Source organism: Dipteris shenzhenensis, chromosome 4 (genome assembly GCF_047967505.1).
Source record: "Dipteris shenzhenensis isolate YYH24624 ecotype China chromosome 4, Dip_SZ_1.0, whole genome shotgun sequence".
NCBI lineage: Eukaryota > Viridiplantae > Streptophyta > Polypodiopsida > Gleicheniales > Dipteridaceae > Dipteris > Dipteris shenzhenensis.
The window spans coordinates 26,228,314-26,250,144 of record NC_141599.1 but is presented as its reverse complement, the minus strand read 5'-3'; the positions used below and the strand labels follow the sequence as shown (position 1 = coordinate 26,250,144).

Sequence of the window (21,831 nt, the reverse complement as noted above, 5' to 3'; positions counted from 1 at the left end):
TATCATGGGATCTTTCCAGCCCTTGCTAGTGACCACCAAGGTTCTCAAAGGTAGTTTTGCTTTTCTTTTGATTGGACTCCATGGCTCTAGGCTAACTCATTTTTCTCAACTAGCTTCTTGGCATCTTCCTCTACATAGGTTTTGCTATTAGAGACTTTTTATTGACTTCTTGCAAAGGATTCTCCTCACTTGGCAAGAGTCAAGGCTTTTAAATATGTAGTATCATTTTGCGAACCTACCTCACTCTTGTGAATATGCATTACCATTTTGCCAACCTCCCTAGCCATAGTAAGGCTATATCATTGTGACTCAGAGACAATGGCCACCATATAGGGGTAGAATGCATGAAAGGACAAGGCCTTTATTTGTTTATGTCCATTCTACGCTCCTAATGTATGATGCCAAGACCCCTTGAATCCTATTGCACACCTACTAGTCTAGGTAGACCCCTAGACATTACTATGAACAAATGAAAATGGTTCAGCTTTATGCTTTGTTTTTTCCTTTCAATGAAAAGACTTCTATTAAGTATGGAATATACTCGAGAGCAAAGCTCATGGCAAAAATATATCATGCAAAGCATGAGAAACCAAAAAACCGTAAGTGGGCAAATAACAACTCATCAGAGGAGAGCTAGAAAAGCACCAAGGTTGAGGATGAAAATGCCACCTCCCCTCAACCTTGTAGTGGACTTTGAGAAAAACACAAAGCCACTCCACTAATTGAGAAAAAGTCATGCTAGCAGAAGCTGCCAGAAAAGATCCCTGCATGCTCACCCAAATGGCCATCAAAGTGTGTATAGTATTTGTCAAAATATTAGCCAATGTGTGTGAAGGGTGGATCTGCGAGTCATCCAAAGCCTTTGTGCATCTATCTCCAAATATGCCACATTGAAATGCTCGCCAAAATTTCCCCAAAACTATCCACCAAGGTATGTGCAGGTCTGTAAGGAAAATGTGGCAAATTATCCAAGAGCATGAATCAACTAGATGTCGTCAAACCGAATGAGCCCCAAAAAGGTCATGCCTCTCACAAAAGACCCGAGGCCCAAAAAGAGAAACCGAAAGAGCCCCAAAAAGGTCATGCCTCTCACAAAGACCTGAGGCCCAAAAAGAGAGAGCCAAGCCACTGAAAGAAGTGGGAACAAAAGTGGTCAAAATACTACCAATCCCCTTCTAGCCTATATGCAATCATATAAACAATGTTCAATTAACTCCTTAGCATAAAGGCAACGAGGTCAAGCAAGTGCTACCTTGAACCTAGACCTCCACTAGTTCACTGTAATCCCTCCATGAATAGAAAGACAAAAGAAAAGTTTGAATTTACAATTTGTGTGGATTTCTAGAGTCTCTTCCAAAAGGATTTATGCAAGTCTGCAGAAATCTGAAAATTCTTCCAACGAGGAGTATGGGCTCCTAGCCCTTAAGGATGAGCTGAAATCTCTTGGCATTACTAATTGTAGCGAAAGAAGGAGATCAGTTTCTTGCATTAAACCAATCCCACTCCTGGTAGGTTCCACTTTATGGGAATACCTCCATAGAGCCAAATCCCCCATGAACCCGAGGGAATGTGATCCGGGTTAGGTTCTCGATACCAACCTTTAGAAACACTGCTCTACATGATCCAAACTCCTAATAGGCTCAAAGTAACGTCCTTAGGGATATCCTCATCCCTAGATCTAGACCTACCCCAAGAGTGAGCATGAAGAAACAAGGCACTCCATCTAAAGCTCGTCATAGTCCTATGACTTGAAGTGGGATGGATACCTGACCTTGTCAAACCCCCAAGCTAGAGCAATGGTGAGGCCTATCAATTTGTAACCACTCAATCCAAGGGCATGGCTGCATCAATATGCTCAGTCCTCCTTTCACTTACCTCTGAGATGACATACTCACTGAAATTTACGATCAACCGAGAGGTTTTCGAAATCCTTCCAGGAACCCACAAAGGAAGCAAGACCTCTCTCACTGCATATAACAAGTACCAAGAGGTCTGCCATGATCACAGACTAGCTTTAAATCTCTTCCAAAGAAGAGGAGAGGGCTCTCCGAAGATTACTCTTGAATTTGCCCCAAGCTTTCAGGATGGAAACCATAAGAGAGAAGAAAGGAATCCTAATACGAGCTGAAGTAAAAATCCACCTTGTACTATCCATCCGACCCCCACCCATGGAGAGAGAGCAAGACTGTATGCAATGAATGAAAACAAAATTTCATTATTCTTGTCCTAGTAAAGCCCCTTCAACCTTGCAAAGCAAAGCCTTGCACTACACGTTTGGATTAATGATATTGAGAATCATTCCCATGTGGGGAGAATCAAAGTCTCCCAAGCCACTCAGGCTGTGTGCAGCAGAACCATCTAGCCTGCTATGGCGTCAGCTTGATATCTCAAAAAGATGCACATTGCTTCAACCACAAAACAAATACAAGAAAGGGGCCATCTAGAAATCTGAAATCTCTCTCCATCTCCCCTCGATAAGAAACCTGACTATGGGATACTTTGTACAGAGAGGAAACCCCTTTGATCCATGCATCTGACAATGCGAAACGTAGAGGTTTCCTCCAAGAAACCCCAATCTACTTTGTTATAGGCTTTCTCGAAATCCAAAAATAGAATGACTAACCTCTAGCCACTCTGCATAGATCAATCCAAAGCCTCCCAAAATGAGAAGATATTATAAAAAATGCTTCAGCTATGCACAAAGACTGTCTGCGTATCATGAATAAGATTTGGAAGAATGGGCTCAAACGCAAATTTATAGTAGCTTTGGCCAAAATCTTATTAAAGGTGTCCAAAAGAGTGATTGGCCTCCATTGAGAAATCAAATTTATGTGGGCCCCTTTAAGATATGATGAATGAGACCCTCTGTAAGTGAATCAAGCATAATACCAAAGTCCCAAATGCCCTGCAGGGTTGGGGTAACATGGTCCCCAATCATGTCCCAAAAAGCAGTGAAAAAAGAGGGTGTCGACCCATCTGAGCCAGGGCACTTGCCCTTGGCAAAAGGCTCATCCTTATCATCTTCTCTGTCCCATTAAGGCTTATTCTTATCATCTTCTCTGTTCAAACATCATGGTGCCAGCTCCACAGAATTAGGGTATTATGAAGCATACTGATGCTCAGGGAATACTTGAAGAGAGAAAGAAAAAGAACGGGCTAGAAATCATGTTGGAATACAGAGCTAATAGAATAACAAAATTGGTTTGGGCAACTTTGGTACTTCTCTACGAGCATGCAAACAACTTACAAAACCTCAAACAATATACGAGGAACGAATGAATGACATCATTTGTTCATGTTATGTCTTATCTATGCTCAGCATGAATTTCGCTGGTTTATGTTTGTTAACTGCTGCTACAGATGATCTTTTTTGTTTTGGTCTCTACACAATGTACTGCAATTAGTGGAAGGCATGCACAACACTTTTTAGTTGTTTCAATGGTGGGACAGATTAGGAAACCGGATTTGAGCAACTATAATAGTCTATTTCTCTATGAACAGGAAAAGGAACTTACCAAGCCTCAAACATATAAACAATGAATGGATGAATGACATGATATTTCTGTTCTCTCACTTCGAAAAATCTCTGCTCAGCATATTTCTACTGGTTAATGTTTCATAAGCTGCTGCTACCAATTCAATCCACTCTGTTTCGATCTATAGATATGTAACCGAATCACTGAAAGGCATCCAAACCTTGACAATACCTTGACATGCTAATTTACAACAAGATGAAAGAGAAGAGGGAATAACTATACTTTCTTGTCATGAGAAACTTCCTCTTTGAGTCTGGTACTTGTTACTCTCATAGCTTTTACTCCCGCTTTGACTGGATAAGAGAAGCATGTTCAATGCCAATATTTTTTCTTTTTGACAGCAGATATCTGTCTACTCGTTTTCTTGGCATAGAGTTGACAACATTCCGTCGTGGTCTGTATCGTCTCCTTTCACCTATGCCCACAAAGTCAAGGGTTTCTGCATTCATTCTTGTTTCAGAAAATTCATCTTCTGTTTTTCTGCACGTATCCTTTTCATTATTGAACTTTGCTTCCTGCTCAGGTCTTTGGAACTTGACTCTCTTCTTCTCATACAAAGACTTGCTGCAAAGTTTCAAGTTTGAATGGATACCACATGACTTCAATAATGTACTGGTCTTCATAAAAGGTCTGGATTTTGAGTCCCCTGCAAGAGCCAATATCTGGTTTCGAGCTTCAATGAGACAGTGAGCCAATCCATTACAGATTCTCCAAAGGGAGCTGCTGAAAGGACTTGCATTGCTTCCAAGTTCGTCATTGCAGGATTTGTTGATGTCTTTCTCTTGGTTTCCGATCTACAAAGTAAGACATGAGACATAGTATAAGACTCCTCGCCTCTCAGCTTTAGTCCACAGAGACAAATATTTAAAAGGTTATAAAATATTGGCTTCCTTATAGCATTCAAAATTACTGAATTACAAACTTGCATGGCAACCTCAGAGAATACGCTGGTATGATTCAATTTCTCCGTAGCTGATGTCGAGGGGGGATTTAGGGGATGCAGAGGTACAAACCAAAAACAGAGGGAATCACAAGGATCAAGCCAATTAGTGATATTGCATCAAGTTTGGATAGCTTGATTTCAGGCTTCCTTGAAACCTGTGCTTGTTCTCATAAATACAGCCCTCACAAAAGGAGATTTGTGGCTGTACCCCATCTAAGACATCCACCATGTTAAGCCTTTTCAGTGCTTAAGGCTTTTGGGGTTAAAGTGACCCATTTATCTCTTTTGTAGTGAGTTATTCTAATGTGGAACATAAATGCTATATCTTCATCCCTTTGCCATAGAATGTATAGAAAGGCCACCATATTTGCTATCTAAGCCCACAACTATCATGTTAAGAAACCATCTCAACATCATGTGTTTGATATTGTGCATATCACTAACACATAGAGCGCTATGAAGGAAAGGGTTAGATGCCCTAACCCTGACTCTAAAAGGGTTTGTATATATTCTACATTTTCAACTAAATCTAGTGTGCAGTTAGTCATTTGTGGTGTAACTCTCTAGCTGTGCCCTCTCTCCTCATCTCCAGTCATCTCCTCTCCTCTCTTCATATTTTGTCATGGTATCAGAGCATCCCTGAGACATGGTGATCCTTGTGTGAGAGATTGGAAGATTGAGAGATCGAGTGTAAAAAGATTCTGTTCGAGCTTCTCTCTACCTAGGTTTGGTCTAGGATTTGACACGTGGCCATCCACACCCTAGTGACACGTGGACCCTTATCTGACACGTGGATTTGCCATGTCATTGATGACACATCATCTTATCTCTTGCCCACATCAGCAATAGCTCTCTGAGTGCCACGTCAGCATCTAAGTCAACAAGCCACGTCTACACGGTCACATCATCTGCCATGTCATCCAATGCCATGTCATCACTGCCACGTGTATTGCCACCTCATCATCTGCCATGTGGCACTAACCCCCTACCAGACATAGTTACCTCTCTGCTATAGGCACATTGTGCACACTGCATGTGCACCCTTCTAACACCTCAGCAGTGCCCCAGAGACACACCCCTTGGCAGGCACATCCCTGCATGTGACTTTGAGTACCGCATCATCAATTTGCACCCTTTTTTGCCTCTTCACCTAGACCAAGCCATATCTCTTGATCTAGGAAGAGTTTGAGGACACTCCAAAAAGAAAAAACACTCAATTTTTTGTGCTCTACGCGCTCGCCACATCATGCGTGCATTTTGGTGTAAGTATCACACATTTTTTAGCCTCGGCGATAAATCCACTTCTTGGAGGTAGATCAGCCTCTACATCGACGCATTTGACCCTACACCTCAAAACGAACAAAGAAAAGGAATTATTTGCTGCTTTTACATCACTCGAATTGGTCTAGATCTAGTTCAAAGTATATTAGATCATCCATAGCGGAGAGAACGCCAAAGAAACCAATCGAAGCCATGCCAAAAATTTCCTAAATAGTTCATACTCGGAGTCACACCCGTCGCTCACATGCGGTTTCACATCGTCACATTACCTGAAACCTGATGTTCCACAGTTCAGTGAGCAGACTTCAGAGTGTTCAGAGGCATTGACCGATTGTTTAGTGGGCAGATTGCACATGATTTGATTTTACACACACATGCCATCATTGTAAAGCCTTATAGGCTATTTTTCGGCATTGTGCACATCATTCAAGCCTTGTAAAGCCTCTTGGCTATTCCCGGCATCATTTGCCACAAGCCTTGTAACAGATTGGATTATATATTGCAGTTCTATCTTCATTGACAGTTCATATTTCACTTGATACAGTCAGTGTATTGCAGTTGATTCAAAGAGTGATTTTCACAGCACTTTGAGTACATTTCTTGCACCATGTCTACGGCTAGCAACCTCAATTTGGAGGCATCTGCTAAGCTAGACAACTCCAATTACAGCACATGGAAATACCAAATGGAGACCATTCTTGTACTTCAAGACAAATAAGAGTATGTCAATGGAACTACAACTAGACTATTGGACGATCCAGCCAGCAATAGCTCTACTCCACTTGTTGCCGCAGCACCAACAGCGAGATCTATAGCTGCACCTACTACACCAGTGTCTGCACCTGTGTAGCAGATCCTGCCATTGCCCGAGCACGGGCAGAATGGAACAAGAAAGACAAATATGCATATCATTTGATCAAGAAAAATGTGCAAGATGTCATGCTAGGACAGATCAACACAGTCAAGACATCATAAGAAGCATGGATATGTTCACACCTCTTTATGAGTTCAAGAACACTTCTAGGATTCTCACACTGAGAAACCAGATAAACCAGAGTTTCCGCAACAGCAGTGAAACCGATCATGCTTACGTACTCAGGATCAAGGATTACAACAATCAACTCGCAGCCAGTAGGAGAGACCATGAATCCAGCAGAAATGCTTCAAGTCATCCTGAATGGACTAGGAGAGGGATACAAGAATCTAGTCCAGAGTATTGCCATTCAATGCCAAATTTCGACACTGAAAGAGCTCCAGTCAGTTTTACTTGGTGAAGAACTCAAGACACAAGCCATTCACGCACGCATATATCATTCCAATGATTAAGCATTCACAGCTTCAGATAGAGGCAGAGGCAGAGGCAGAGATAGATCATTCCAGCAAATTGGTCATCATCAACAACAAAGTCAGCATCAAAGTCAGAATCAGCATCAGCATCATCCTCAGCAACATCAGCATCAGCAAAGAGGAAATCATTCCAGCTGAGAAAGATTCCAAGGACGAGGGAATGCATCCACCAACGTGTCAAACATTCAGTGCAATTACTGTCATAAGTTTGAACACTATGAAAGAGATTGCCACAAGAAGAAGTACGACCAAGGCGGTCAATCTAGCAACAATCGAGAAAATTTCCGAGGAAGAGAAATCATCGCGATGGACATTCAAGTCACAGTCATTATGCAAATGAACCTGGGAATATGTTTCTTGCAAGCGAGGATATGCAGAAGACTGAAACAATGTATCTTAATATGGATTGCAATTCAAAAGGGGAATTTAGTTATCAAATCGATCAAGCAGATCAGAATCCTTGGTACATCGATAGCGGCGCATCATCTCATATGACAAAGCATCAAGAATGGTTCATAGAGATGAAACCATTAGAAGGACAGAAGAACGTTATCTACACTCCAGATAACACACCGAATCCAATTCAAGGGAAAGGTATTATCCCTATGAACAATTTCACTGGTACAAAAGGATTGGTGAAAGATGTACTCTATGTTCTGAAGCCCAGCAAGAACCTCTTGTCAGTTGGGCAAATGACAAAACACAACTATCGAGTCATCTTCGATGGAGATGAATGCACTATCAGAGACAAATCCAGAGGATATTAGCTAGTAGGAAAAGTAGTCAAGGAAGGACGCTTATTCAGAATACTTGCTATAGTACCAGAATTGCATGCCATGTCAACTCAACCGCAACAGATGCCACTTTCCGCAATATGGCACAAGAGATATAGACATGTCAATTTCAAAAGCTTGATAGAGCTCAGAAATCAGAATATGGCAATTGGAATTCCAAAGCTTCAATTTCTTGGAAAAGTTTGCAAAGCATGTTGCTTTGGTAAACAAAAGCGAACCAATTTCAGCAGAAGCACCTCTCGAGCATGAGGTATTATGCACACACAGATGCATGGGGTTATGCCTAGACCCGCAACATCAATGGTTCACTTTACTACTTGAGTTTCATCGACGACTACAACAAATATTGTTGAGTCTACTTTCTGAAAAAGAAATTTTAAGTCTTTTCCAAATTTCAAGAATTCAAAGCCATGGTAGAGAAGCAGATAGGCAGAAAGATCAAAGTCATGAGATCAGAAAAAGGAGGTGAATACATGTCTTCAGCAGTCATGAACTTTTGCAGAAGTAGCAGCATTCGAAGACAATTCACTTATACAGACACTCCTCAGCAAAATGCAAGAGCTGAAAGGAAGAATGGTACTTTAGCAGACAGCAATGCTCAATGAGAAGCATCTTCCGAATCAGTATTGGGTAGAAGCAATAGCCACTGCAAACTACATGCTTAATCGGCTTCCGATCGAACCGATACAGGGTATGACACCTTATGAAGCATTGGACACAAGCCACGCATTGAGCACAAGCCACGCATTGGGCATCTTCACATATTTGGTTGCATAGCATATGCCCACATACATGACGATCATCGCAAAAAATTGGATGCAATGTCATGCAAATGCATCATGGTTGCCTACAGTGAAGAGAGCAAAGCATACAAGTTGTATGATCCCATCAACCGAAAGATCATTACCTCCAGAGATGTAATCTTTGTTGAGGAATCAAAATGGAAAACCTCAGATACACAGGAGATATACATACCGATTACTCAGTCAAATACAGAAAAGATTGGTGAAGAAGAGCAAGAATGGCCAGACACCCCGAGAAGTGCCACAACAACTCAGCCGGTCTACTAGGAAAAGCAGACCACCAACCAGATTGACATATGCTGAGAAAGGCAAAGCAATTAGGTTGAAACCACCAACTATGCTCTTATGACTACCATCATGGCTATAGAAGAGCCAGTGTACTTCGAAGACGTAGTTGACAAGCCAGAATAGTAAACCTTCTATGAATGAAGAAATGGAATCTTTGTATAAGAATAATACTTGAAAATTATATGACCTTCCACCAAGAAAGAAGGCCATAGCGAACAAATAGGTTTACAAAGTGAAGTACAATCCAGATGGCTCAAAAGACTATTGTCAGAAACAGATTACTTTGAAGAAGCAAAGCCAACAACAATATACTGTGATAATCAATCGGCTCAAGCATTGGCCAAGAATCCAATATATCACTCCAGGACCAAGCACATTGATGTTACTTGGTGACATTACACTGCATCATTGTGATAGCAAAGAGAATGTTGCAGACATCTTTACCAAACCACTTGGCAAAAAGATTTTCGAGAAGCACCGACAAGCTCTTGATTTGACACAAAGGAAGGATATTCCCATTAAAGGGGTGTGATGGAATGTAATGCTCGGTCCTTCTTTGATTCCCCAAAATCATCATCTTGAGGCAAGACCTACTTCATGATGTTGATCTTGAGGGAAGGTGTTGAGAAACCATCTCAACATCATGTGTTTGATATTGTGCATAGCACTACACATAGAGTGCTATAAAGTAAAGGAAATGTATATATTCTACATTTTCAACTAAATCTAGTGTACAATTAGTCATTTGTGGTTAACTGAAAATTGGATTGCCTTCTATCATTGTTAAAGAGTAAATGTGTCCTTTCCATTGCAAAACTCTTCATGCAACTACCTCACAATATTTTCAAAACGTCTCATTACATGATTTATTAGGAAAAATCTGATATTTGCTGTAACAATTGGTGTTGCTTGTCTTTCCTTTGTCTCACATTCCCTCTTTTGTCTCCCTTCATTCTCTTAACATTTTGAGAGCCTTTGTAAATGTGGCATCATCCTTGTCCAATGAATAGTAGCCCTTTCATTGTGAACTTCTACTTTGGGATAGTTTTGAGCGTCACTCCAATTTTCTTCCGTATGAGGCATGTGATCATTTGAACTCATGTCAACAAACAAACACTATGCCCAATAGCTATTGCTTAAAAAGTTATAGCTCTTGCCAAAAATGGAATTCCACCACGAAATGAAAGAGCACTTTACTAGACACCTCAAGCTACCATGAAACATGTGCAAGAATATATAAAAAGAAAAAACCCCTTGTTTGTCACCACAAAATGTAATAAATGTGCATGTACAATAAGATTTACTTGTTTTCCAGCCCAATTTTCTATGAAATAGATCACAAATGCATGCAAAACCCAATTATTGTGGCAAAGTTCATCCCAAAGGTGAAATTTCATTGAAAAATAGTGTCAAATCTTGCCTTTCACTAAAACTGTAATTTTTTGTTGAATGTAATCATTTAGAGTACAAGAAAACAAAAATTTGCATATTTTTGCCTGTTTTGAAGGTGCTTCACCTATTTCAACTGTGCAAAGCTGATGTACTCATTGTATGGACTGTACTGACCTTGTACAAACACTTCCATACAAATTTACACAAATAACTACATGGGATGTTTTACTCTGTGATTATGTGCATAGAGATTGCTTGATTGCTGCATCAAGCATGCGTGGAATGCTCCTAACCATGTGAGTTTGGAGCAAGTTCCAATGTGTTATTCTTCTTCGTGAATTGTTGAAACTGGGAAGATTTCTCTTGTAAAACCAAAGAATCCCTAATTTGCTTCATTGTTGTACCTTCAATTTGACGTAGAGACTTTGTTTCTTTTGAGCAGCATTTTAGGTCGGCTGGATAACGACGAACAACAAGAGTACAGGTTGGCCAGCTTCAAGAACAGCAATAGGACCCCAAAGGAGAGCAATGGTGACCTCAAAATGGGTCGGGCCTGCGTTCAAGAGGTAGGTGACCTCAAATGTGACGAAAACAGGTCACTTGTGATACACCTTTTATATCGAACATAATTTTTTGGCTGTATTCATTGCAAAACTGCCACCCAAAAGGAGGTCAACAACCAGTCTTGAGAGCCGGCTCCAGCTCAAACAGAAATCATTCACCAATCGGGGGCAAAATGGCCAACAAATGCAGCACGAACAGGGAAAATCACCAGCAAATAAAGCACATGGAGGCAAGATATAACAACAACCATAAACAGGCGCGTCCGTTTGCTGCTGTAGAGCGCCCAAAATAGGTCGTGCCCGTTAAATCTAATGGAAGACTCCCTAAAGAAAAATGACCAAGTAATGGATGACTTCCCTGAGCAAAACTACATCGATAATTTGAGAGAACATGCTCGGAATGTGTCACCCCTACTGTAGAAATTTGAAATGTATAGAATGACACCATGAAAGAACCACAAACAGGCGTGTCCATTTGCTGCTGTAGAGTGCCCAAAATAGGTTGCACCTGTTAGATCTAATGGAAGGCACCTAATGGATGAGTTCCTTGAGCAAAACTACATCGATAATTTGAGAGAACGTGCTTGGAATGTATCACCCTGACTTCTAGAGATTTGAAAGGTATATAATGACACGATCCCTAATTATCTTACAAAAAAAAAGTTTTGTGTTTGAGCATTCGGAGGAGAGAGGTTTTCATGCATATGTGTGTAAAGTGAAAGTGAAGAAATCCTTCTCCACTGAACCATTTATGCTGCCAAGTTTAGATCTTCAAGTGAGGATGTGGAGCAATAGGGATCACTCATGATGAAATCAATCATCTTCTCATCATTAAATACTAGAACGGTTAGATGGTTGATGTTGCCAAATCGTGATAGTTCCAAGAACGTCCAATTCTTCTAGAAGAGACAAGCTGCAACCAGCATGTCCCAAGCGGCAAGTTGAGAAGGGAGACGACCAACCTCTGCTCTTATACCATGTTAGCGAAACATAGTGCACAAAGTCATGCTATGCAAGGGATAGTGTGAAGGAGAGAAATGGAGTGGAGAAAGAATGAGAGATCGATTTGTATTGAACCGCTTCACCAAATATATGCTTTCACAGGCAGAGAACCTTACCTTCTTGACAAATACAATCCCACACACTGATAAGATACCAACACATGGCATTCTTATCCTATCCAGATACAAAAGGGTGAAATCGTGTTCACATCTACACACATAATCTCTCTCACGAGAGCATTCTCAAACACACACAAATTTAGTCATTTTGTATAAGGGTTTCCTCACACGCACATGTAGCTCCAATTTTCCCAACACTCCCAATATAATTGAGCTCATAGTCTAGCCTCCCCCTCTTTCCTATGAAAATCCCCATTACAATGACAATCTCCCAAGTGATCTCCCTTGCCAGGCCTTCATCCTCATTGATCACATCTACTGGTGATGACTACTGGATCTCCCATTGGTGGAAAGTATTCCCCTAACTCTCATTGGCGGCTCTCTTATCTCGTCTCCGAGTTGTTGCATTCCACCTCTTGGATTCTTAATGACCTTGGATTCCATGAATGCGCCAGCGTCTTGTTACCCTTCAACGATGGTCTAGGCCTCTAGCTCTTCTATGATGTCATAACCCCTCCATGTGCACCTCCTCATAACTTGTGATGCTCTAGAACTGGTGAGTGAAGTATTGACTTGATGGCTTGCGGTGGACCAAGTGCATCGAATCCTAGATCATCTTGGATGTCACCAACCTTGTCATTGTCACCTCTTAGTCACTATAGCCATCCTCGTTATCACCATGGGCTACTTGGCCATATCAGCTATACCAATGGTCACTTGGTCATCTAAGATGTAGCAAAAGGTCAGCTAGCTACCTTAAATGTACAAGCTGTGACCTGGTCACTTCATTTGCACAAGAGGTCTTCTTGTCACCTTCGATGCACAAGATGTCTCTTGGTCATCCTAGATCAACTATGACTTCATGATCTCCTAGATTTATTCACCATCCTAGTGAATAGGAGGCTAGGGTGATGCTTGTTACCAAGGAGCCTGAGTGTAATTGTGTTTGGTTCTCTAGTCCTCTCTTTTTCCTATGTTACAATTGTAGGAGTCCCTAAGGTAAAGCATAAATTACCTTATACACCCAAGGTATGGGTTTCTCAGTTTACATGCATTTTCATAGGTCGTCTGTCAACAAATTTCTGCCTTTCTCTTCTCTACAGATCACGGGAGTAGCACCTTTCGTTACCACCCAGCCAATTCTGCCCAGTCTTCAAGCAAGAGAGAGAGAGAGCTATATCGAAATTACGTAAATCCCCATTCTTCAATTCTCTCACTAACCTTGACAGACCCCAAATCCCTAGATAGATCTAGATGCCACATGTCATCCATATAGGGCCTTCCTAATGCAACATTTCACCCCTCACTTGGGATGCATTTAATTCCTTGCCCCTAGGCACATTCTTTGCACTAGGCCCTTGGTCTCAGACCTATCTAGTCTGGTGCTATCAGCCCTCACCTAGGACCTTGACATTAATCCCTCCCGATCATTTACATAAAGCGCAAACACATATATTACAAAGATAGATCCTATAAGGGAAATGTCGACTGATTCTTCCGAGGTCATGCTACCTCGGCTAGAGCGTAACATTCCTTCCCTCTTCAGACATCAGCGTCCTCGATGATAAAGTCTGGAAATACTCTCCGCAACTGATATACGGATTCCCAGGTAGCTTCGGATAGAGGCTGACCATGCCATGCAACCAACACCGTGGGTATCTTCCGATTTCGTATTTGCATTGTTCCTCGGTCCAGGATTCTTGTTGGTTTGCGCTTTGCAATATCCTCTATCTCCTGAAACAAAACCACACCTTCGATTAGTGAGTCACCAGTATGTAAAAATTTCTTTAAACGTGAAACATGAAAAACCGGGTGCACCTTACACCCCTGTGGCAATTCTAATTTATAGGCTACACTGCCTATTCTCTTTAGAATTAACCACGGCCCACAGTATCGAGGTGATAACTTAGCACACTCTTTAGAATTAACCACGGCCCACAGTATCGAGGTGATAACTTAGCACACTCTTCAAATACTCTTATAGACCGATTTTCATCCGCATACACCTTGGCTCTATCCATAGCCTGGCGGATATTAGCTCTCGCAAGTGCTAGCATCTCCCGCATCTGAACTACAAAGTTCGCGGCACTAGGCACTTTCTGAGGTACTCCAACTATAGTCGGATTGGCTGGTCTATAACCATAGTTCAGTTCAAACGGACTGAACCCAGTAGATGAATGTTTCCTATCATTGTAGGCAAACTCCAACAATGGCAACCACTTGTCCCATGTATGTTGCCTCAATGATACATATGCCCTCAGCATATCCTCTAAAGTTTGGTTGACTCTCTCCGTCTGACCATCCGTCTCAGGATGATCCCCACTACTCATTCCCAACTCAGTCCTTAGTGTCTCAAATACCGCTGTCCAAAAGTGACCGGTAAACCTGACATCTCTGTCTGACACTATGGATCTAGGCAATCCATGCAGACGAAATATATGTCTAATAAATAAATCCGCTACTTGCGGGGCACTAACAGACTCTCTAGTCGGAATGAAGTGAGCCATCTTGGTTAGACGATCAACCACCACAAGGATAGAATTATACCCTCCTTGCGTTGCAGGTAACCCTACAATAAAGTCCATGGAAATGCTCTCCCACTTACTTAGTGGTATTTCCAAGGGCTGTAAAAGTCCGGGTGGCTTCACCCGCTCGGCCTTACTTACCTGACACGAGAAACACCGTGTCACATATTCATGAATATGCTTTTTCATCTTTGGCCAAAAGAAATCTCGCTTCACGAGATCATATGTCTTCTCGACACCTGGATGTCCCGCACACGGGCTATCATGGCATTGTCGAATGACTCTCTGCCTGAGATCATTCTGACCAGGTACTACAACCTTGCCATTTCTAACTAGCATACCATCCCTTATGGTATATCTTGCATAAGTTTGGCCTTTTCTGGATGCCAGGTCATCCTTTTCACTTTCCCCGGGTTTTAACACATGAGCTTTAGGCCATAAGCTCTGGACAAACTCGTCCACCTTCTGAGTTTCTCTGATCTCGGTCATTAGAGCACTCTCTAATACCGTGAAACTCAGGTTGTGCATGATGCGAGACAACGCATCAGCTACCTTATTGTCTTTTCCTCTTCGGTACCGAATCGTTAGATTAAACTCCTACATGAGCTCTGCCCACCTAGCTTGGCGGCCCCTCAAGTCAGGTTGTTTACAAAAATGTTTCAGAGTATCATGATCTACATCCACATAAAACTCTGAACCATACAGATAATGCCTCCATGTTTTCAAAGCATGGATAACAGCATACAACTCCAATTCATGAGTTGGCCAATTCCTTTGAGAGGGAGAAAGCTTCTTGCTTTCAAAGGCTACTGGCCTTCCCTCTTGAAGGAGGACTGCTCCTACCGCAATGCCACTTGCATCGGTTTCTAGGAACAACGGTTTCTGAGGATCAACTATTTTTAACACCGGTCCTGAGACCACAGCTTGTTTTATGGTGTTAAAACTTTCCTGTTGATTCTGTCCCCAAACAAAAGGTACTTTATCTGAGGTCAGATCAGTCAATGGCGATACTATTTCGGAATATCCTTTGATATGCCTTCTATAAAACTGGACAAATCCCAAGAATGATCGCAGCGCGGTCAGACTCTGAGGGATTGGCCAAGTTAGTATCGCAGCCACTTTCTTCGGATCCATTTCTACCCCCTGTGGAGTAATTATGAACCCTAAATACTCAAGCCTAACCATACACAGTATAGTTTTCTTTTTATTCACATAAAGACTGACTTTCCTCAAAGTACTGAACACTATCCTTAAGTGTTCACAATGTTCAGTAACACTTTTACTGAATATCAAGATATCGTCAATGAAATGTACTACGAACTTTCCGATATACGGACGTAGTAAATCATTCATAAGCATGACGAAGGTCGCTGGAGCATTGGTAAGTCCGAAGGGCATTACCAAAAACTCATAATGACCAAACCTGCTCCTGAAAGCGGTTTTATGCACATCCTCGGCTCTAATCCGGATCTGATGATAGCCGCACTTAAGATCTATCTTGCTGAAAATCACGGCTCCATGTAATGCATCTAGCAAATCATCAATCCGAGCCATCGGATACCTGTGCTTAACAGTGATATTATTCAATGCTCTGTAATCTATACAGAGGCGAAACGTATCATCCTTTTTTCTCTTTAATATCACTGGCGAAGCAAAAGGTGAGAAACTTGGTTGAATTTGCCCCAACTTGAGGTATTCTTCCAGTTGCCTACGCACCTCCGCTTCTTCAGTAAAACTCATTCTATAGGGAGGTCTATTTACAGGTTCTGCCCCCGGGATCAGTTCAATCTTATGCTGAACTTTCCGCTCTGGAGGTAACCCATAAGGTAGTTCATCCCTAAAGCATTCAGAGAACTCCTCTGTTATAAGATTAGCCAGCTTGGCCATCTCACCACTTTGCGTAACATCAGTGCTAGTCGAAGAATCATCCACCGACTCTACCGATGCTGTGCAAAGGTATAAAAACTCAACTTGAGCCTTTCTGATTTCCATCACGGAAACCAACGGTCCCTGAGGTATATCTTTTTCACCTCGCAAGACATAAAGCACATCATTCATCTTGAATTGATATACGTGCTTTTTCCAATCAATGGCTGGATTCTTCCTAGAATGCCACGCCATTCCCAGGGCTATATCCGCATGAGCAAGCTTGGTCATTTCAAAATCAAGCTTCTCAGTATAGTCCTGAATCCGAAGCTCCAACTGGGTAACCCTTTGGTCCCATACTTCAGTTGAACTTCCGTCTGCCATCCTGACGGTGTACGCATAGTCAGATGGACTTGTCTTTAATTTCAGCCTCTTCACGAGCTTGGAGTTAATCACATTGTGAGTTGACGCTGAGTCAAACAACACAATGACATCATGACTGGCCACTTGCCCTTTCATTTTGATTAACTCCGTATCATTGAAGGCTGTATACCCCGTTGCTGCGGGCTTAGATAGGATGTTATCAGGTGCACTCGTCACTAACTTAGCAACAGATACACATAACAAACAAGGTACTAACCTCTGAGAAGGTCCCGCCAGTTGCATCTGCATATGTTCCGTACTGGGACTCTCCTGCATTTCTACGTCGCATTCAGATATTATCATATTAGCCGTGCGACGATCTTTATTCAGTGGACAATCCTTCCACTGATGTCGCTGAAGGCAGCCGAAGCACAATCCTTCTTTCCTAGCTTTCTCTTTTTGTTCAGGGGTCAATGAGGACTTTGACCAAGCCCGGGCTGCCATTGGAGTTATTTTCCTTTTCACCCCAACGGTGGTACTTGTTTTTGTTGGTCCCTCAACCGGCTTCACCTGCTTGGTTTGGCCACTTGGCTGCGAGACACTTGTCTTTGAAACCCATTTCCTCTGAAATCCCCCTTTCCTCGGGTGCTCATACTGAGTCCCTGCCTGCACAAATCCACCAGACCTGCCTCTGGCATCCTCATAGTTCAGGGCTACTGCTATAGATTCATCTAGTGTAGTTACATATTTAGCCCGAACTTCCATTTTGATTTTGTTGTTCAGTCCATAGATATAATCTTTTAACTGAACCGACATAGGGAGAGGGTCTGTTATTTTCATAACACATTCTCTGAATTTGTCAGTGTACTCTGCCACTGACAAGCTCCTCTGACGAAGACTTCTATAAGCATCCCAAGCTCGGGATTCCTCATCAGGTGGGAGAAAGTGTTTCTTGAATTCAGCTTTAAACCCTTCCCAGGTGGTTGGAGCAACTTGATCCTTCTGTTGCTTTATCCACCATCTGTCCGCTGCCTCAATAAACAGGTGTGTGGCCTCGCGGATTTTCTTTAGATCGGATTTAATCTCACAAATGGCGAAGGCTTCTTCCCACTTGTGCAACCAAACCTCGATCACATCAGAGCTGCGCTCGGTCATCCGACCAGCGTACTTCTCCGGTCTATAATTAGCGATATTAGGCACTTTGACCCTTGCGCGCTCTAAGGAATGTACACTGGGCTCTGGCTCAGCTAGAGCTTTGCCCTTATCAATCCTAGACGGTCTAGCCGACAAGGCTTGCACCATCTCCCTAATCTCATTTTGACCAGCATTCGCCTGAAGTTGCTGGTTCATAATCTGCTGTAAAGCATCCTCTAATATTGAAATTCTACCAATTAATGTAGGTGCTGCGTGATGTGATATCTGTTGTGTAGATTGAGCTCTAGACTCACTAGGATTCACCCTTGAACTCTGTCCTTCTGCTTCCATAGGTTCACAGTGGAAGATGGGGTTTTTTTTTTTTTTTTTTTTTTTCTACAGTGCAGAATTCACAAGACCATAGAACAACACAAAAAAAAAACTGCACGGAAAGAAAGGCCCCCCTGATCTTTTCGACGATTCTGGCTGCTCCAGCTATTCGCAGGTACGGCCCACTTGGCTCTTTGATGCAAATTCCACGATACACAGTCTTGCAGGCTCACCCCTGTGCTTTGGAACGTATCTTCACACAATGAGCCGATTTTTTTTTCGTGTGTCTTGGTTTTGCACCACCCTTCGCAAGCGACCTTTAGTTCCCCACAGTCACAGCGTCTGGCTTCGTCAACAGCGCATGTGTTCTGGTCCTTCGTAGCTTCTCTACTGCCGTTGAATCGCTGCTATCAGCTGCACGAAGTCTCGAACTGAACTATAGTCACGACTTAGTTCTCCCAGTCGCTTAAAATCGCGATCAATTTTGCCCCTTCTCGATTCACGATTCCGGTTCTACCCGTAACCAAGCCACCACCTACCGTCCGTCGACGTAGCTCCAAATAGACCACGGTGACCTTTTACTTCGATGCATCAGTTATGCGTGTCGCTCGCTCTTCCACGACCCATGTCTACTTACTGATAACCAGCCATATTCCAAAGCGGAACAAACAGGTCAGTACGTGACGGTCTTCACCAAATTCGTCGTAGATTGTGCGTGTCGCTCAATCACGCATCGCGTGTCTGCGCTCCCTTATCACGACCAGACCTAACACCCCGCCACGTTCTGTCACGTGAAGACCACAATCCCTCTGTCTGAGTCTCCGTTGGACGTCACGCTCAGCAGTCCGTCCCTGTTGTTCGTCGTTACTAATCTCATATCCCTCGATCTCTAACTTCGCTCTGATACCAAATGTCAACAAATTTCTGCCTTTCTCTTCTCTACAGATCACGGGAGTAGCACCTTTCGTTACCACCCAGCCAATTCTGCCCAGTCTTCAAGCAAGAGAGAGAGAGAGCTATATCGAAATTACGTAAATCCCCATTCTTCAATTCTCTCACTAACCTTGACAGACCCCAAATCCCTAGATAGATCTAGATGCCACATGTCATCCATATAGGGCCTTCCTAATGCAACATTTCACCCTCACTTGGGATGCATTTAATTCCTTGCCCCTAGGCACATTCTTTGCACTAGGCCCTTGGTCTCAGACCTATCTAGTCTGGTGCTATCAGCCCTCACCTAGGACCTTGACATTAATCCCTCCCGATCATTTACATAAAGCGCAAACACATATATTACAAAGATAGATCCTATAAGGGAAATGTCGACTGATTCTTCCGAGGTCATGCTACCTCGACTAGAGCGTAACATCGTCTCACATTATGAGACTTTGCATAGTCTAGTTGAGTTTTTCACATGCACAAGCATAGTTGTGATGCACCCACATTTATTTGTGGGCACTATAGCATCAGTTTCTATGGGTTTAACATGATATGGAACGTTGTTGCCAATATTTTTTCCATACGCATACGTCATACGAGTACGGAAGTACAATTGGAGTATGGTTCAGCCCCTGGGTCTGAAACATACGAGCCTCATACGTGACCCTAATTTTACCCCAAAAAAATAAAAAATATATAAATTGACATAGAGCTACAAAACTTTCAACTTGAAACTTGAAACTTGTATTAATTTTAAAGTCATAACACATGATTCATGAAAGAGTCCAGCCTCCAGAGACCACAATCACGTGGATTTGGATGCATAGTGTCAATGATATACCTAGATGAATCCAGGAACATTCCCAAACTCATCCTCTAAAAACACAACATAGTGCAGTTTCAATCTCATGATAGTCACTCACAAGGTTGAAAACCATAAACTCCATCATGCATAGCAGGGACTAGCTACTATGACATCCCCACTGACGTCATCAGCGCCCAACAGTGGGTGTAGACCATAGTATAAAAATATGCTCTCACACATACAAATCCACACACCCACACATACTTGAGCATCCATTTATACAAAGTCTTCGTACTGAGTTTCTGTCGGCACTCCGGAGGTGAAGGGCAGACTCAGCCATGATGAAGGCTAGCACTAAAGGAGAAGGCTAATAAAAAGGTAGTCCAAAATCTCTTCATTCAAGCTACAACTGCTTGTGAAGTCTAAACATTTTCATTTTAGTCTCTCCCCAACGAGCATCTAAATCTAAATCTAGCTGATGGGGCAACGCACCATTTAAGATACAAAGAATTATCACAATACCAGCAGGCCGCAACTTGGACGAAAACTTCACAAGGTGAAATTTGCATGTCCGCTAATACGGCAGAAGCATATACCTAGATGAATCCAGGAACATTCCCAAACTCATCCTCTAAAAACACAACATAGTGCAGTTTCAATCTCATGATAGTCACTCACAAGGTTGAAAACCATAAACTCCATCATGCATAGCAGGGACTAGCTACTATGACATCCCCACTGATGTCATCAGTGCCCAACAGTGGGTGTAGACCATAGTATAAAAATATGCTCTCACACATACAAATCAACACACCCACACATACTTGAGCATCCATTTATACAAAGTCTTCATACTGAGTTTCTGTCGGCACTCCGGAGGTGAAGGGCAGACTCAGCCATGATGAAGGCTAGCACTAAAGGAGAAGGCTAATCAAAAGGTAGTCCAAAATCTCTTCATTCAAGCTACAACTGCTTGTGAAATCTAAACATTTTCATTTTAGTCTCTCCCCAACGAGCATCTAAATCTAAATCTAGCTGATAGGGCAACGCACCATTTAAGATACAAAGAATTATCACAATACCAGCAGGCCGCAACTTGGACGAAAACTTCACAAGGTGAAATTTGCATGTCCGCTAATACGGCAGAAGCATATACCTAGATGAATCCAGAAACATTCCCAAACTCATCCTCTAAAAACACAACATAGTGCAGTTTGAATCTCATGATAGTCACTCACAAGGTTGAAAACCATAAACTCCATCATGCATAGCAGGGACTAGCTACTATGACATCCCCACTGACGTCATCAGCGCCCAACAGTGGGTGTAGACCATAGTATAAAAATATGCTCTCACACATACAAATCCACACACCCACACATACTTGAGCATCCATTTATACAAAGTCTTCGTACTGAGTTTCTGTCGGCACTCCAGAGGTGAAGGGCAGACTCAGCCATGATGAAGGGTAGCACTAAAGGAGAAGGCTAATCAAGAGGTGGTCCAAAATCTCTTCATTCAAGCTACAACTGCTTGTGAAGTCTAAACATTTTCATTTTAGTCTCTCCCCAACGAGCATCTAAATCTAAATCTAGCTGATAGGGCAACGCACCATTTAAGATACAAAGAATTATCACAATACCAGCAGTCCGCAATTTGGACGAAAACTTCACAAGGTGAAATTTGCATGCCCGCTAATACGGCAGAAGCATATACCTAGATGAATCCAGGAACATTCCCAAACTCATCCTCTAAAAACACAACATAGTGCAGTTTCAATCTCATGATAGTCACTCAC

At 42.3% G+C, this 21,831-nt stretch overlaps 1 protein-coding gene across 2 annotated transcripts in view; it reads right to left on the bottom strand.

Annotated features, from left to right (window-relative positions):
- Positions 1–3,573: 3,573 nt before the first annotated feature.
- Positions 3,574–21,831, bottom strand: part of LOC147902652 (uncharacterized) — a 51,630-nt gene continuing 33,372 nt past the window's right edge. For both annotated transcript variants that reach the window (XM_087373586.1, XM_087373585.1), the window contains exon 5: positions 3,574–4,330. In XM_087373586.1, the coding sequence (XP_087229712.1) occupies positions 3,815–4,330 (516 nt within the window). In that variant the 3' untranslated portion in view covers positions 3,574–3,814. The remainder of the gene's footprint in view (positions 4,331–21,831) is intronic.